Source organism: Mugil cephalus, chromosome 1 (genome assembly GCF_022458985.1).
Source record: "Mugil cephalus isolate CIBA_MC_2020 chromosome 1, CIBA_Mcephalus_1.1, whole genome shotgun sequence".
Taxonomy (NCBI): domain Eukaryota; kingdom Metazoa; phylum Chordata; class Actinopteri; order Mugiliformes; family Mugilidae; genus Mugil; species Mugil cephalus.
Genome location: NC_061770.1, coordinates 40,157,016 through 40,174,882, shown reverse-complemented (window position 1 = coordinate 40,174,882; position 17,867 = coordinate 40,157,016). Strand labels below are relative to the sequence as shown.

Below are 17,867 nucleotides of genomic sequence, written 5' to 3'. Positions count from 1 at the left end.
TCCTGGTATCAACTGTGTGGTTTGTAGTATTACTGAACTGTATTGTGTTTCCATTATTTTTCCATTATTATGGCTAAATAGACAAAAGAATTTTATGTTCATTTCAATACAGTTTAACAGCACCAAAAACTACACCCTGCAAAACGATCATACGGTTGAATCAACGGCTTTCTTACAATGTTTCATCAGATCAGTCACGAAGCTAAAGCTGAGCACACGCTACAAGACTTATTTATTTTTTGTGGTTGGTGCCTCGGCCAACTCTGTTAGTGTGTGAGGGGAACAGCCCCGACCCGACCTCAGCCGCAGTCAATTAAACGCGCCTGAACTTTCCTTGGGTCGAATCTGGACAAAATCTGGGCAGCGTGAAGTGGTCACGGAACTTCAAACACGCGTTTACCAACAGCCAATGAAAAGGAGAGGATGGGAAACAGTGCAAGAAGATGACGGAGAGTGGCGGCAAAACAAACCAGGACCCCAGAATTAATGGATTAATGGAGGCGCAGCAGGAGCGCGAGCAGAGGTGCAGAAATTGACCTGTTTACTCCAAGTCTTTTCAAAAACTGTAAAGACTGTCAACGTTGTGCCTTAGATTTACTGCTCTATTAGAATAAATTTGTTTCCTCTAGTGTACCTAATGAAGTGTCTACATAGTTTTAATTAGTATTCGGTTAATTATGAGAAAAACCAATCAAAGAAAAGAGACCAAAGCTGCTCATTAACACAATAAATCACCATCACGATAAACACCTGGAACGTCCCGATGTTTCCGATATCTACTACACTTTGAGTCTTTTTTAATAAAAGAGGATACATACATACATACGTCTAGAAGAGCTGCTTGTGGATGATTATAAAAATCATACATTTGATTCAAAAAAGGTATAATTTTCATGAAAGAGCCAATCAGCTGCTGCCCTGCCTACCAGCAGCCAATCACATGCGTCTAATTAAAGGCAATCAGTGTCTGGTGTGTTTGTGGTGTGTCCCCCCCCCTTAAACTCCAAAATTACAGCAACAACGTGAAGGCAATAATTATCCAAGAAAGTTGCACATTTAATCATACAAACTATGACTGATTAAATGTTGATTTAAATGCAACTAAGCTGCAGCAGGAGAAGAAAAAAAATTACCTTACAGCTCCGTATGTGTAGCAACTACAAGCAGAGATACACATTAACACAGAACAAGAGACACCACCTCTCTCCTCGGAGACGGCGCTTGTTTTAAAGCAATAAAAGCCATTTAACAGACACACTAGTCATCACACCTAACACTAAGTTACGGCTTGATGACAGCATTTACCATCTGCAGCTCCACGATTACACACACAACTACTGAACACACACTGTTTACGAGCCCAACCTGTGTGTGAGTGTCTCAGGTGAACCCGGAGCGACAAACGGTTTCACAGGTACCTTAACTAGACGCGAGTGTGGCTCGTTCACTGTGTGTGTGGAAGCTGGCAGCTCTCACACTGACACTGAAACTGAGGCTGCTGCTGCTGCTTCTTCTTCTGGTTTGACCGCACGCTCGCGCCTCACTCACAGTGCTTTGCTGCCACACTCTGGTCAGATACAGACATTGCGGGCAACAGAGCGGATGAATTATTTGGGAAACCCTGATTATCGAGTGAGAAAAAAAAAGAAAACCTGTGTTTTACAAAACATGTGGTTTATAATAGACTTCAGGAGGGTGTGAAATAAATCATTCCCTATGTCATCATTATCGTTTCCTGTTTATTAGTTGCTGCTTAAAGATGCATCATGTGTCTACCTCTAAAGAGGAGAGTATTATTTCCTTATTTCCTAGTGTCCAATAGAGGTGATTACAGAGTCTAAAGGGGCCCAAGGAAAATTAGAAAACTGTCAAAGAGAAGCACGAACGCTCGTGGAAGTTATTCTCTGTTCCTCTTTCTTCTTATTTCCTGCTCCACTCCCAGAGGGATAACCCTTTTGCATTTTGAAGTGTCAGCCGTGTCACATTAGTACTTAACCACTTTAAGCAGAGCTGAGTCAGGAGGGACCCCTCACCGAGGTCTCCTACTGTCATTGGGAACGCACTGCCGCCGCTCATGTGCTTTAAAGTGCGTCGGTCCCCAGGTGGCCCCCTACCGACCTGGGGGGGGTCGGGGAGGGGGGGGGACCCCAGCAGTTGCCTGCTCAGCCTGTTGACAAGCTGCGCCTCTGATCTTCAGCCTCATGCAGCGAAAGGTGTCTCGCACATTCACAGACGTGTTCGCACAAACAAATAAAGCGCACCGTGCTAATCCAGTTACCCAAAGCCATAAAGAGGTTCTCTTTTATCACCAACTGTATGAAGTTTGTCTACTATGGCACAAGAGATCTCAGTGCAGGGGGGTGAATACGGGGGACAGGCTGATGATACACTGAGATTAGAAGTATTTCAGTGAGAACTACTCATGGATGCGACATAAGCGACCGCCACTAAATTAGAAAACAAATTAACAATCATCAGAGACAAACTCAGGAATCTGCAATAAGCATGTTGGTTGTTTTCTTGTGGTTCAAACATTGGAGTCTGCAGCATCTGTTCAGTCCAAAACGAGAGACAGAATGACGTTCTCTCTTAGGGAGCTTTGCCCAACTTTATTGACCTTTACATCTTTAAACCTTTAAGGGGGTAAAGCTCTGGCCCTAGTCATGTCTACCGTGCAGTGGATGGCTGTTAAAAAAGACTTCAAAGCGCTTCCAGGTGGAACCGTCTCGTCGTTAGGACGTGGTCTTCAAAGAGAAGGACCAGGAGGCTTTCAGATAAAGCCGCAAGTCTACGAGAGGAACAGGCAAATAAAAAAAAAAAAGGCCCACGCACTCCAGAAAGTGATTCACGGTGTTAGTAAGGAGAGCTCAAAATCAAGAGAGGTGCATTCAGTTAGCACAACGTAAAATTTATTCTGACTTTCGTAAACATTTTTGAGGAGAACGAAAGGAAAAGAAATAAGCAATTTGCTGGTTTCTCTGACAGAGAACATGTCGTGTCTGGTGGTTGATGCGTTGGCAGCCATGTATCCGTCAGGGCTACGATAAAGAGCTACACATTATTACTTTAACACAACTAAAGTTAAGCTTGTTTCACTTAAATAAGCTTGTGGAAGACAAAGCAAATTGTAACCGAGTTGACCTAACTACAAAAGTCTTGTGGCATGTACTCAATACTAGCTAAGCTCAAATAACTTTTTTTACGTTGAGCCAGCACATCATTTTTTAGAGTGTATGACGGCAACGTAGCTCGAACAGACGAAAGACTTGGATGATATCTCATCACTAAAGTTAGTGCCCCAATTATAATAGGGGTCTTGCGGCACAATATAAACACTTACTAAGGATGGGGTGGTAATATTGGGTCTGTGGGGTTTTGTGGCACCAAGAGTGGATTTCACTAAAAATCTGCAAACGTGCAAAAGTCCTGAAGTTCGCAAAGAAGGCGAAACCGGACAAATTTTCTCGTAAAATGAGACAATAATTCCGAGAAAATCTAAAAAATCTCCCCTTATATCACAGTGCATCATCACTGAAAGTCTGTGTGGAGATCTTCAATACAGTGTGTGTGTGTGTGTGTGTGTGTGTGTGTGTGTGTGTGTGTGTGTGTGTGTGTGTGTGTGTGTGTGTGTGTGTGTGTGTGTGTGTGTCTAAAGACTAAAAATAACCCAAAAGTTTAAAGATGATAAATCAAGAACAGAGAGAGCTGCAATACCAAGAGTTTGTAACATCCACCGAGTACGAAATACTAAGACAACATTTGCACAGTCAACAACTGCTGTTTCATGTTGTTCAGTCTTTACTATAATGAGCCCACACTTCTGTTTGCATGTAAAATGCAAATTAACATGTGCATCAGTGTAAATCATGGAGGGTTTTTCTCTCACTGACTCGGGAGCAGAGAAAGACGTGAAAACATCAGCAGCTCGCGGCCTAATGGTTCATTAGGGATGTGATCCGTTATGCAAAATTCTTTTTGATCTCCAGAAACTCCTCAAATCTTCTGGGAGACGACGGCGGTCACATGCGGAGGAATGAAACATCCTGACCTGAAACCGAGCTCGCAGCGGTGGCTTTCGCATGCACACTGCATGCGAATGAATGAAAATCCATCCGAATCAGAATTACAGAGACGGGCTCCGAGCTCAGCTACTACTCTAATGCTGTTAATTCTTATCCACCGCAGCGATTATCTCCGAGTTACAGCCGTAGCTCATTTTTCTGACTGAAGGATAGAGCGGCATTATTGACGGTTGGACTTGGACAAACCACAGAAACCAAAAGTCACGGTTTCACTTCATTTGTGACCTTTTGTCTCTTCAACCCGCTCCATTCGAACACGTCTTTTCCTCTTTGCTGCCACTGTTTCCCAAGCTTTGCCGCGTTGCTCGCTGCCTCTTCCTTCCCGTTTCCCTGCGTCCAACAATAAAATGTGCGACCTGCGTTGCCAGAAATGCAACGAGGCAGAGTCAAGGATGAACTGTGGCATGAAAGGAATGCCGGCTGATGAGACGTTACAGCTGTAGCGGTACAATTTGACAGTAATTTCGGTTTTGAAGCTTGAGTATCGCAGCGGTGACAAAGGCTCCACATCTGATTCTGGTAAGTGCTATATAAATATGACTCATCTTTATTAGGGGGGGAGTCCTTAGGTCCTCGTTTCAGGAGCAAAGCCCTATTGCTCCTGACACAAACACAAATAACTGGTGAAAGTAAAACCTGTGTGTCTGAGTAGACTGGTTACACAAATATGCTGCACTGTTTCAGACATGTTGGATCATTGTGAGGGCCTGGACTCATAAAACAGAGAGGAAGCAAAGACTCGTAATGCACTTTAGACATGCTGTTTAGAAAGCTCTGTGCGAAAAGAACGAGATTATCTATTATTTACAGAACAGTCAATCCAGCTACTGTATATATCAGAAACGTTAACCACGCGAAAGAAGAGCAGGACAAAGGCTCACGGACGTGTCAGAGTCAAATAAAGAATGCGACATTTGAGATGATTCAGACAGTCATTGACTCAAATATTGCGCTCAGGTCGACTATAAACCGCAGAGAATCAATAGGAACAGCAAAAAAGACTCATTTTGTTGCCTTTAAACAAACATTAACAAACGATTATCCCCCTTAGGATAAAACAAAGCCAAAGTCCACCCTCAGCGCTTTATACTGATACAGTATTACATCACTCCACCACGACACCTGATCAGCTCAGAGCGGAATCAAGTAGTGAGTGAAAATGACAAGTAACCGACCAACCAGAGGCTCCTATCGCTCCTCAAACAATGCTGCAGACCATTGTCATAGTTTCCAGTTAAACTTGCAGTTGTCTTCCTAGAAAAACATTCAAAACGCCCAGGTTTTAAGAGGTGTGCCAATCACTGAGAGCGTTCTTCCATTCAATGACAGCCTGACAGGTCGTCCAGTGCCAAAATCTGAATGTGACAGGCAGGTACAACAACGTCATTGTGTAAAATTAGCAGGTTCCTGTTCACTAGCAGTGGTGACATTTAAAACTGGCTGCTTTCTATTCACATGATTAATATTGAATGAAGCAAAAAAAAAAAAAAAAGAAAAAAAGAATTGAATGAAGTACTTAGTTGGTATCGTTTTAAGGGTACTGGTATCAGCACTCGTATCGACATTTTTAAACGATGTCCAGCCCTAGTGGGTACGGCACAGGAAATAACCACCACACATAAAAATTAAAAACTTATAAAAAGACCCTTTAACTTTAACTTTCTACTACAATTCTTTGTTTAGCCTCGTAACAGTAACACAGGAAGTTGGGACTTGACTAATGGGGCGCTCCATTTACCTCGGACGGCGAAATTCGGCGAGTTATCGGCGTTCCAGCTCCAGAAGTCTGAAAACTAGACGGCCGCGTCCATGAAAGCTCTCGACTTTAACTTGTCCGAATATAATTTGGTGTGTTCAGTAATTACATTTACATTTTTTGAGAGTGATATGATATCAAACCAAATTTAGGCTATTTAAGACACACAAATTGTCTGAACCAACTCATGAGTTTTTTTGTACCAGAATTATTTACAGTGATGAAATTTACAAGTTTTTCAAAAGTTTAATTTAAATGTAGAAAAAAATACACTATTAATTACAGTTTGCCAGGATGGTGCTTGCTGTGCACTGTTTTGCTTTTACTAGGCTGTTGCTTTTAGCCGTTGTATAGGGCTTGTAGCTCCCATGTAACACATGAAAAACTTAAATGACACTGTAACAGCATTTCAACACATGTATGTGGAAAAAAACTGTCTGTGCAATAAACCGATTTAATGCAACAAAACTAATCAGAAGTGCTAATAAACAAAATATTACAAGAGCTTCCAGTTACTGTTTATACGTGAGGCAACGGCCATCTTGGTAACTCGACTCGGGAGTAGTGAGGATTTGACTTTTGAGTAGAAAATCCGACTTTGGGGAAAGTTCCAGTTGGAAATTCCAACTCGGAAGTGGGAAATTCGAACTTCTAAAGTACAAATGGAACCACACGGGTAGGAGCCCTCGGGTTGGTGTCCGTCAGAGAGCAAACAAAAGCTAGATTACTGCCATCAATATTTAGTGTCTCAGCTTTATCGCGTAGTCGTGCTAATCGGATGCAGTGATGAGCTGATGATCGGTGTCTTTTAATCACGAGAGGCTGATTGATCGGTTCACAGATCTGACCTGTTTGACATCGTTTCATAATTTCCCTGTTCAAACTCCATCTGATAACTCAAACAGGCCGCCTCACACACACAAACTCACAGCCGCCAAAACACACTGGCCCAAAGGGCAGACAAGATAACACACATCCCACACTGAAACAATCCACACAAAACTGTTGGAGCTGTTTGCCGTTAAAGTAAACAGGAATACACTGAGTTTAACTGTCCTGCTGTCACTGTGTTACTGGACTGCAGAGGACGTAAATAGGACAGAGACATCCTGTATGTTACTTCTTTTAACAGGGGGAGAAAATCCACGGCACTCGAATCACTTTTTCCATACTTCCCCACTTTCTCAGAGGGTCCTGGATCAGTTTTTTGTCTAATCACCACAAACTAGGTCAGAGATCGGAAGAGTCATGTGATCCCATGCATCACAATGCACGTAATCGCCCTGTATTGATTACACATTAGTGGCCCAGACACCAGACACCCATGAGCTAGTGTCTGCCAGATGTGACTTACACACTAACTGCCCAGGCCCTAAACTATGATGTCCACAATTATCCAGCTAGAAGAAGAATTCTCCATCGTCCAAATGTCCCAAACTTACATAATGATTGGTTGCAAAGTTTTATTTAATTAACGGTGTTTCGATTACCACTTATCTGATGGGTGAAAGTCTGCAGAACCCTGAAGCAAAAGCCCCTCTGGTCTTTTTAACAGTCCTTTAAAGGTCCCCACAGGAATGTGACCTTTGCCTTTGGCTAAGTCCAGGAAAATACGAGGACTAACACAGTTGTGTCCTTGTTTCAATATTGAACCAGTTTTACTTCAAATATTTCATCAGTAATTTACATAAGAGACCACTAAATTATCTGAGTCGGGTGAAACTCGGGCCTTGCCCAGAAAATCTGTCTGAAGCGAATTTTTTTTATTATTTATTTATTTTTTTGTTACACAAGGTTGAATCTGGAAGCACAAAACCAGCTCCAAGCTGCTCGTTATTACAAATCTTTAGTGAAAATCACAATTCAGTGAAAAGATGTAAACAACTCGCGCGGGCATTTATATCAGCCATAACATTAAAACCACTGAGAGGAGAAGTAAATTATATCGATCATCTTGTGATAATTTAATGTTCTGCTGGGAAACTTCTGGACCTGGTATTCATTCATGTGGATGTTACTTAGACATGTACCACCCACCTAGACCAGACCAGGCGCCCCCCACCCCCATAGCAGTAACACTCCTTGCTCCCCAGCAGGATGCAGTCCAACACAGGCGTACGCACAAAACAGTTAGGAACAACTAAAAAAAACAAGAAAAACAGCACAAAGTGTTGACCTGAACTGATCCCAAACTAATCAAGTGTCTGTGGGATGATCCACAGAGGCCCCTCCCCTCAACCCATAGGACTCAAAGGCCCCCCACTAACAACATCCCGTTACCAGACACCACGGGACACCCTCAGAAGACACATGTCCATCCTCATGAGTCGCAGCTGCTTTGGAGGAACGAGGGAGACCTACACATTATTAGGAAGGTGGTCATAATATTATGCCTGATCGGTGTATGTCTTGCACTATACACCTATGTAGAAATAAATTACACAAAAGAAGTTTTGTCTGTATTTTTAGTGACTTTTTAGAGGAATTGGGAAGTACTCGGACTCCTCCTGTACTCGGGGGCATATACTAATTTTGCTTAAATTAAATACTTTCTTCCCTCCCCCTGAGTCTCTCCTCAGGGGGAGAGAAGCGACCTCACACTGTTTTAACAAGAATGTAAATGGACACTCCTTCAGCTGTTTCACGAAGACATTAATATTGGCAGTTTACCTGCGTTGACGTTAGGTTTTCCTCACGGTACACGCTGAGGCACCACAGCATTACAAACATGTTAAAATGTTACTGTAACTCTTCCGCACTCTGACCGTGAACATCACTTTCAGTACTACTGCTACAGCACAACACAAGCACTGAATGAAATTATTGCTGGAAGGCAAAGAAGGAATGCTTCATGCCAAACGTACTCTGTGACCTTTTTTCTTCCTTTTGTCGGCTTCGAAATCCAAACACTCAAAACCTCAAAAAACTCAACCTGCCCTCAGACTTCAGTGTAAATGTCACAGCTTAGCAAAAAGAAAAAACGTAACGTCAAACGCTTGTCAGTTTAAGGTTAAAGGTTGAAGACTACTGAGAGCGACCTCTGTTTGCTGCGACTTAAAAGAACAACGGTGGCAATCTGGTTCATACATTAACTTCTCAGAGATCAAGGTTCTCATCTGTTTTGTCTGTGATGTTGTGACACACAAACCCACAAAACCCGCTTTTTTGCAGCTTCACCTTCGCCCTATTTGGCTAATCATGGGATGGGTACATGCAGCTCGCTACTTGCCTGCCTTTGCGATATGAGAGTTTACCTTTTCATGCTTTACAGCACACGCCTAACCATTCAGAGTTAGCACAACAGGAAAACAATGTTCTGCATTTGATATTATCATAGTAGAGAAGCATAAATGATATTATCTCCTCTCCTCTGTGACGTTAACTGGTTGTTGTGGGCAGACGACACACAAGACAACACACATTTAACAATTCAGGATTTTTTATAAAAGTAGTCCCTTCATTTCTGTAGGACTATTTATCACAAGGGGCTTGGAAACACCCTGGATATTGTATCTACTAGGGCCGGGTCTCGCAGCTGCTTCCCCGAATCAAATCAATTCAGTATCGATTCATAAAAGAGATACTTCAGCTTTAAAACTATTTTGCTCGGTTATGAAATGGGTCCGCACAAAACTAATGTTGCCATTGGTTTCAGAGATGATCCACAACGCAAACATTAACTATCAGGCCCGATGGTGCTCATAGATTTATAGTTTCTGTCGTGTTCTGGATGAGGACGATGTAGGAAATGGTGTTTATTACCAAAAAATCTAGACCAAGGAAGTTATGAATCAATATTGGCTCTTTCTTTTTACCCAGCCCTAGTGTCTAGACCTTCTTTGACTGTTTTGAACTCACTTGAAATTCCTTTGTGCGGGTCTTTAATAAAAATGTGCAGGATGTATCATAGTAAACACAGATCCTATCTAAAAGCTTGAAAAGCACACGTTGTCTCTTCACTGCTGATATGTAGATGGTATCTGGTAGACCGATATGGATTTTTTTTTAGGGCCGATACTCTTTTTTTACTTCAGCATTGACCAATATTGCTTTTTCTCCCTCCATTTACATTAACCAAAAACATAAACATTTATTGAACCCAAAGAATGTTTAACTCTCTTCTGCATGCACACACTCTGTTAATGGGGCCGGGGGGGATGTATGGGCTGCACGGTCCACAGCCCATGCAGCAGCAAAGGGCCGCCTGTGGATGCACCTGTCTGTAAATATGTATATTTGTATCAGCCAAAAACATCAGCGTGTCAGCCGATACCGATACCAGTAAAAATGCAAATATCGGCCCAATATATCTCTAGTAAAACGTAAGATGTTATGTAATCTGGACTCAATAGTTCAGCTGGTAATTTCGAAGCTTTGGGTACATTTAAAAATCTTAATCGTATCCTGATGTTTTAAACACTGGTTGTGATGAGCCAAGTAAAGGGCTGAGCAGGGTCTGCTGTACTTCTAATGTAAACAATGAACTGTGGGCAGCTGTGTTAATGCGTGTCTGTCCTAGACAAGTTACAACAAACATTCAGACAAACATTTCCCGTGCTAAACTGGAGATAAGACGGTTCACCTTAAGGCTTACGAAGCCGTCGAGACACTGAGAAAGAATCGACAACAAAGACAACTAATGGAAAATGAATGTGCGCTCATCCACACTCCCTTCCTTCCTCCCTCCTTTCGTCCATCTCAGTAAACCTCCTCCTCCGTCCTACCCGTCTCTGACCCGATAGGCAGAAAGTAGCGTCTAAACTGGGACAAAACACACGTCCTGAAGCATGAAAAGCAGATCATATTTTAGCAAAACTAAAAGTTTGCTCTTTGCTATAAACACAACCAAACTATAAAGACAGCTAAGGCTCAGTTTGTGTCCTCATTCTCTAATACTTCAAAATAACTTCAGTCAAAGCCTCACCAAGACCGAGCAGGCAGAGCAAAGTAGAGCAAGTCAGATTGTTACTTACTTAAAAACTGCAATACTTCAAGACAGCCTTGTGCGAAGGAGGAATTTAGGTTGCAAGAAAGTATTAGGTTAGGATGGCCTGCGCCAGAGTGGTGAGGAACAAAAGAGATGGGGTTTAAAATGAGCTCATTTATCCTGAGCAACACAAGCTCAAACAGCAGGAATGAGGTTACCAGAGCTGATTTCTTAGACAAAACAAGGGCTTGTGACTGGACTAAAAAGTGGCCAAAAAGGTTAAAATATTGAGCTTGTGGAAGGGTAGAGCGTGGGCTTGAATGCACAATGTTTAACTGTGGGAAACTAGAAATACTCTACATCTTTTATGGCAAATTCTCCAAAGAGGCAATAAAAAGAGCGTCTCAAAGGCGGCTCCTGATAAAACGTTTATGTCACCGACTGTACGACTTCATAAATTGTGTGCTGTTACTCAATCGGACATTAACGGAGCCAAGTATCCTATGTGGTGCGTTGAGAAGATCGTGAGAGCTGCATTTTGCTTTCAACTTTCACTATCACTCTGCGTCAGCCACTTCACCAGCTGTGTCAACAAGATGCTCCAGCCTCCTGCTGCCCCACACCTCCCCTTTAAGACATGCAATACGCTGGGACGTTTATCCACATAATACTTACACATTTCCCATGAATGTGCATGCAAGAGCATGTTTTTTTGTTTGTTTGTTTGTTTTGTTTTTTTAAACTGAGCAGCAGCAGACGTCTGGAATTTATTTAAATTTTGATTATCTATCAAGGACTTGCACTTTTTTCATTTCATTTTTAAGAAATTGTCATTTGAATTCATATTTTGTGGTGTAAGAGCAGCGATAGAGACTGGCATGGGACAAAGTTCTTAAAATTGTGTAGGAGAATTTTCTATTGTTTTTGTTGTTTTATTGCTTTTTAATTGTTTGTTCTGTGTCTTGTGCTCTTATTTTACCCATGTACAGCACTTTGTCTCGGCTGCAGCTGTTTTTTTAAAGTGCTATATAAATAATGTTGAGTTGAGTTGGATAGAGCAGTGGTTTGCATAAATTGACTGCAATCCACTAAAAATGACTCTCTGAAAAAAGAGATTTGTTTAAAGCCTGTTTTTATGCTGAATGTTAAAATGTACCTGTCTGCCTGAGGAATTATTTGTGGAACCATTTGCTCCCTTCAAAACCTACGGTTGTCAGGAAGGGGCTTTTAACATTTGACCCTTTAAGACCCAAACATGCAGGCCAAGCATAAAAACAAAAAAAAATGCAGTATTTAAGTTACTGTAACGCACCAATGGACAAAATTCAAAGTGTGGCTGAACACTGGAAAGCTGCGCTTTCTGGAGAAAAAAAAAGCTGCCATTACGGTAATGATGACGCACCTGTTGGCTGCAGGTTGGGGAGTGACGTAAGACCGGGGAGCCCCAGGAAGAGAGAGTTGTTTGGAGGAATTTGCTGGTAAAAGTTAGTTACAGATGTCATGAAGTTCTTCCAGGCAAAAGCACAACTTCCCACTGTTCATCTCAAACCACTGTGAGTTACGTTAATTTAAAAACAGCAAGCTTCGGTTCTAAAGGCTTAAAAAACTACAAAAAACCTCAGCAAAGGTTGGACTAAGTCCAACCATCGTCTTTGTTTAGTACTTGCTGACTTGACTCTTGCAAATATCTGCATGATGCTCTAGTTTAAAAAAGGGAAAAAATTAGCAACATGTCAGGACCTCAGTTAGCTGACATCCCTGAAGGACTGTCACCGTCTTATTCTCTTGTAAAAAAAAAAATATCCATTATCTACTTTGTCGAATGTTGCGTGGGCATCATGAACATGCATCAGTAAAGCCTTGCTTCTGAAAATACAGCATCCTCTGACCGCCCCTCATCTCCTGGCATCCTGCGCGATTCAGCCTAAACTTAGTGTCAGTGCGTCATGTTCACAAAACATATTCCTTCCGTTCCTTTTATTATTTAGTTCCTAAAACCTTTGTGAGTCGTACCCAGTTTTAAGTGAACCCATACTGCAGGAAATACGAACAAAATCTTAAAAGCTCAGTTTATACTCCTGCAGCCCGTCTACGTGGAGCATCACCTGTGCGCTGGCGTGTTGGCGCTGTTCTGTAATTACACCGCCACAGCGCTAGGGCTGGGACTGGTCAGCTTTTTTAAAGGTTCACTCTGTACTTTGCGCCATAGCGGGAATAGCGAGTTAATAAATGTGAATGGACAGTTAAGTTCACTGGGATCGCTTTGGCGCACGACATAGAGAGGACATCTGAGTAGACGGTGAGTGGGAGGCTATACACGGGAGAAATGTCCGTGCCTGTCCGGCCGCTGAGACATGTGAACAAAGAAATGCATTTTGGACGAATCGCAGCTGTCATCAGGTTACTACGCCGAGCATAGTAACATTCCTTGGAAGGCTCGAGCCAGGCTATGCAGCAGGCTACGGTGACTGAGCGTCGGAGCGCCGTAGAAGTGGCGCGCCGCTATAAATTAAGCTTAAGCCTTTTTGGCTCCTCCATAAGGTAGGCGCTGGAAGCAGCTGTCAGAAGATCAAAAAATAATTACACAGACACTAGAAGCCATCTACAATTTGTCGCTTTCGAGGTGTCGATCCCCTTCACAGCGCCTCCGCGTGGTGAGATTAAACACTGCAGCCATACGGGCACTGATTTCGACACCAATCAGAAGTTGTTACCCATCATGGGGAAGTTCTTGGGCACCATTTGGGAAACCTGCTTGTACTGTACACACACTTGTTGTGTGTGGCACAGCTGTGATTGCTGACTGTCACAATAATGAATCCGCTAAAGGCCTCATAAAACTGCCTGCATGTTTCTCCACGAGAAGACACGCCGACTCCTTTCTGCTGATGACTTGAATCAAAGTAAATGTCCTCCGCTTGATCACCGCGCGGCTCCCACTGGGCCTCCCTGGGCTCCGGGGATGGGGCGGCATGTCGGGCATGTACCACAGCCTGGTGCAGAGTAAAGGTTGCTGCGAGGATGAGCAAACATTCAAATGATCCTGATACACATGCACGGGTTCAAAGGTGAAAGAGCAGAGACTAAATTTCTGCATGGCACCGTTACAAACGCCTTTTTATGCGTGGCTTAGGAGGGAACACCTTGTGTGATCTGCAGGTTTCAGCACGTAAACAGACAATTATTCCCACCCTTTCACGGGCACCAGGGGAAGACGGAGTTCCTCCCTCTTTTATAAATACCTCCGTCTGGTTGAGCAGGGCCATAGTTAATCTCCAAGAATCTCAAAAGTTCTTGCGTGCACATTAGACTCGGGCTGTGACACGATTGCGACATATTTTGCCAAGTAACGAACGGACGGACGCGAGCTGCGAAAAGTTCCAACAGACTGAACAAAGTGGGCAAGTTTTGCGTGGCTAGGAGAGACGAAAGTCGCCAAAAAAAAAATGCGCAGCTGTGAAACAACACAACACATGTGTCACCACGCTGGCAACAGCAACAGCAGCAGCACATGCCACTTCTCTCATCTGGTCAGCCTGGCACAGGGGGCGGAAATGGGTTTATCTACAAGTGAAACACACACACACACACACAACAACGAATACAGCAGGCTACTCATTCATACTCGTTCAGACATCAGTACTCACATGCTGGTGCTTGGCCGGTGTCGGTAAATGGTGTGAATCCTCGGCAGAGAAACCTGACACCGAATGTAAACAGTCCCCTTTATCGGTGAGTGTTTATAGGTGTGCTTCTTGGCTTGCTAACCCCAAACACACACACACACACACACACTTATCCGACAAGCTGCTGGTCGGAAGAGGAAGAGGTGAGTTTACATATATATATATATATGTGTATATGTATATACACGCGCGCGCGCACACTGACACACACACAGAACACCCGCACGCTCACGCAGGTACACGCAAGTACGCGGAGACTCTAGAGGAAGCGTCGACGCACACGTTGTCACACGCACACACTCTCCCCTCTGCTGTCCTCTCCTGCTCACTCCCTCATGTATGGAGCGCTGGGACTCTGAAGCTAGTTGCTAACTGTCTACTGCGGCTAACTCGGCTAGCAGCTGGCACCGTCCGTCCCCTTCTAGCGGATATGCGAGGAGTCTGCTACTGCGCCTGCCTTCCACTGTTAATCCTTCTCTCTCTCTCTCCATAAGCTTTCATCCCTCTTTTTCACATGACGCACCCAGACACTCCCCCCTCCCCTCGGCCCTCAGCCAATCGCAGAGGAGGACGTGACAGCCGGCAGCGAGCGGCACCATTTAAAGAGCTCGACACCGCGGCTCACCCCCCCCCCCGTACGTAAGATTACGCAATAAAGACGCGCAGGATACGCGTCACAACATTAAGGTGTATGACAGTCTAGAAAACCTAGAGTCCGCCAATTCAGAGATTAAATGATAAAAAAAAATAATAGTTATCATAATTCTTTATTGATAGAGTGAAAAAAAATACATTAAAGAAAGATGCAAATTTCACTTTCACAATGTTCAGCGTCTAACATAGACGTGTTCGCCAATGGTTCCACTGTCTGGAAGAAACAGAAACAGAACTGCATACCAACATATATATATCATATCTTTATCATATCTTTTTTCTGTTTTTACTCTAACAATTTTATTATGAGATCTATTTATGTTTGGAACGTTCATAAAATGTATCTCATGTTTTCTTTATTCACAGTCTCTGTTTAACTACCTGATGCTTCTACGTTCCTATATGATCAATAAAAATTGAAAATAACAATAACAATGTCGTAATAAAATGGATGCCCCGAAATAACGAAGGTAAGCCCTAAAACTATTCATCGTAAATCATTTTTTTAGTTGCTGTTGGTGTAGAGTCAATAACGGTGTTGCTGTTGGACCTAGTTTAGTCACGTTGCTAGAAACACAGCTCCATATGAACACAGTGCTTCCTACTTCCTTCTTCCTTCTCATAACTACCACCACAGAACCTAAAAGGAACTCCATAGTTAGTCACCATTCATACTGTAGGTGGAAAAGTAGTAGCAGTGGTGACTCATCCCAACACAAAAGTTTGTTGAAAAGTCTCCAAAAAGTCTCCAGAGCATTTGTGTATGACACTGTGTGTTTTGTCGTGGCAGTTGGACAAAGTAAACAAGTCACTGTTTACTCTAATGCAAACATTTCCAATTTCCCCCAATAAATGAACTACAAATGTTTACACTTAATTACTTTGGGACTAAAAATCTGCTCCTGAAATTAATACTAAATTACACTTTTCTTCAAGATGCTTCCCTTGAAATTATTTACAAATTAAAGAACCGGAAATCATTAACATCATTATGGGCAACAGAAGTGCTTTTAGATCTTAATTTCTTTTCTAAATACGAGCTGTGAAGAGGAGTTTATCCAACGTGAGAGAGTTTTTAGTTCAGGAAGCAGCTGAAAAGAACGATATTTGATTCCAGCTCTTTAAATGGCTCTTTGTAGTCCGTCTTTGTAAAGTGGACAATAGACCACTATGCTTTCATCTCAAGAATCACGCAGCACACACACACAGACAAACCTACATGTGATCCAAACCTACAAAAACCTATCACTTTATCCTACAGAGGAAAGAGGAGAGACACAATAAATCCTTTATATTGTTGTTACCCAGTTCATTCATAAAGAAATGAAACTGTCCAAAGCTGAAGAGGGGTCTTCCAACCAAACCTCTACAGTTTGTATGATTTTGTGTGGCTGCCAGATTTTAAACCCGGTGACATGTGAACAGAAGTTCAGTAACACACACACACACACACACAAATGACATCGCCTCAACGTCGGCACATGCGTGATTGTTTCTCAACTCTTTGTTTGTTCTCTATCAGTTCCAGATAACAGAGTCTGTGTCAATGTCATTCCTGAGAGGACGCGTTCAGCTTGAGCAGAATTACGAGGGGTGGGGAGGCAATAAATAATATACAAATCAATGATACGCTCAAAGGGTTTGGTTAGTGAATCGGACATGGTGTCAACAAACATAATCGCAGCTGCAGAAACTCCTCATCGGGTCCAATGATCCGTCTTTATGCGCCTTCTCTCGTTGAATGTTAATCACACTGGTTTGGCTCGTCTTCCCTCATGTGCCACCTCCTAAAGGTCATGATTAATGTCATGCTCTTTCAGTCACTCACACAATTCTTTTAAAGGCAGACAGAGTCCCCTCAGTCATGCCAAGAAGGCCAGAGTGCTAGGTCACATGTAGCTAGGCCCAAAGATATTCTCTATTGATAATCCCTTGTATTGTCCTGTCGTACGCTTAAAAACTTGTCCTAATGTCAGAGAGCAGTTAAAGAGTGTCAATATTTATCATTCCAGTGACCTTTTGAACCTCGTGGACCCCTAGCACACTGCTACCTGTTTGTAAATGCAAAATTAACAGGCCTTGGACACCGATCAGGCATATCATTATGACCACTGACAGGAGAAGTAAATAACTTTGATCATCTTGTGACAATTCAGTGTTCTGCTGGGAAACTTTTGGACCTGGCATTCATTCATGTGGTTGTTACTTAGACATGTAGCTCCCACCTAGACCAGACCAGACACCCCCACTTCATATCAATGACACTCCTTGGTGGCAGCAGACATCCCCGGCAGGATGCAGCCTGACACACGCACAAAAACATGAAGAACAGCACAAGGTTCTATTAGTTCTATTGCATATTAAAAACTCTACAATGGTTCGCTTTTTAGCAGAGGTGATTTCACCGTGCATCGACATAGATTCACCTAATTACTAGTAAATTCATGCCCATTAGGTCCCCCACTTCTCAGCTTCATGTTCCTAACAAGAGACCCAGAAGACACTTGAAGCAGCGTTGTCGTTTCCATTCCTTTAGGCAAATTTGACCCCAAAATGTGCACCGATCGGTTTAGCAACAACTCAAAAATACATTTGTTGACCTGGCCTCCAAATTCACTAGATCCCAAACTGATCAGGTATCTGTGAGATGATCCACTGAGGCCCCTCCCCTCAACCCATAGGACCTAAATCCCACCCAGACACAATATTAGGAAGGTGGTCATAATGTTGTGCCTGCCCATATGTGACAGTTCTGGCAACTA

General features: G+C 42.9%; 1 protein-coding gene across 3 annotated transcripts in view; it reads right to left on the bottom strand.

The window, feature by feature from the left end:
• LOC125005809 (pyruvate carboxylase, mitochondrial-like) overlaps positions 1–14,948 on the bottom strand; it is a 277,141-nt gene extending 262,193 nt beyond the window's left edge. The window contains exon 1 of one of the 3 annotated variants that reach the window (XM_047581417.1): positions 14,413–14,948. In XM_047581417.1, coding sequence (XP_047437373.1) covers positions 14,413–14,414 — 2 coding nt within the window. In that variant the 5' untranslated portion in view covers positions 14,415–14,948. Of the gene's footprint in view, positions 1–1,133; positions 1,193–1,418; positions 1,556–14,412 lie in introns of those variants that run through there. The other 2 variants (XM_047581425.1, XM_047581406.1) reach the window with 2 other exon arrangements.
• Positions 14,949–17,867: the final 2,919 nt, after the last annotated feature.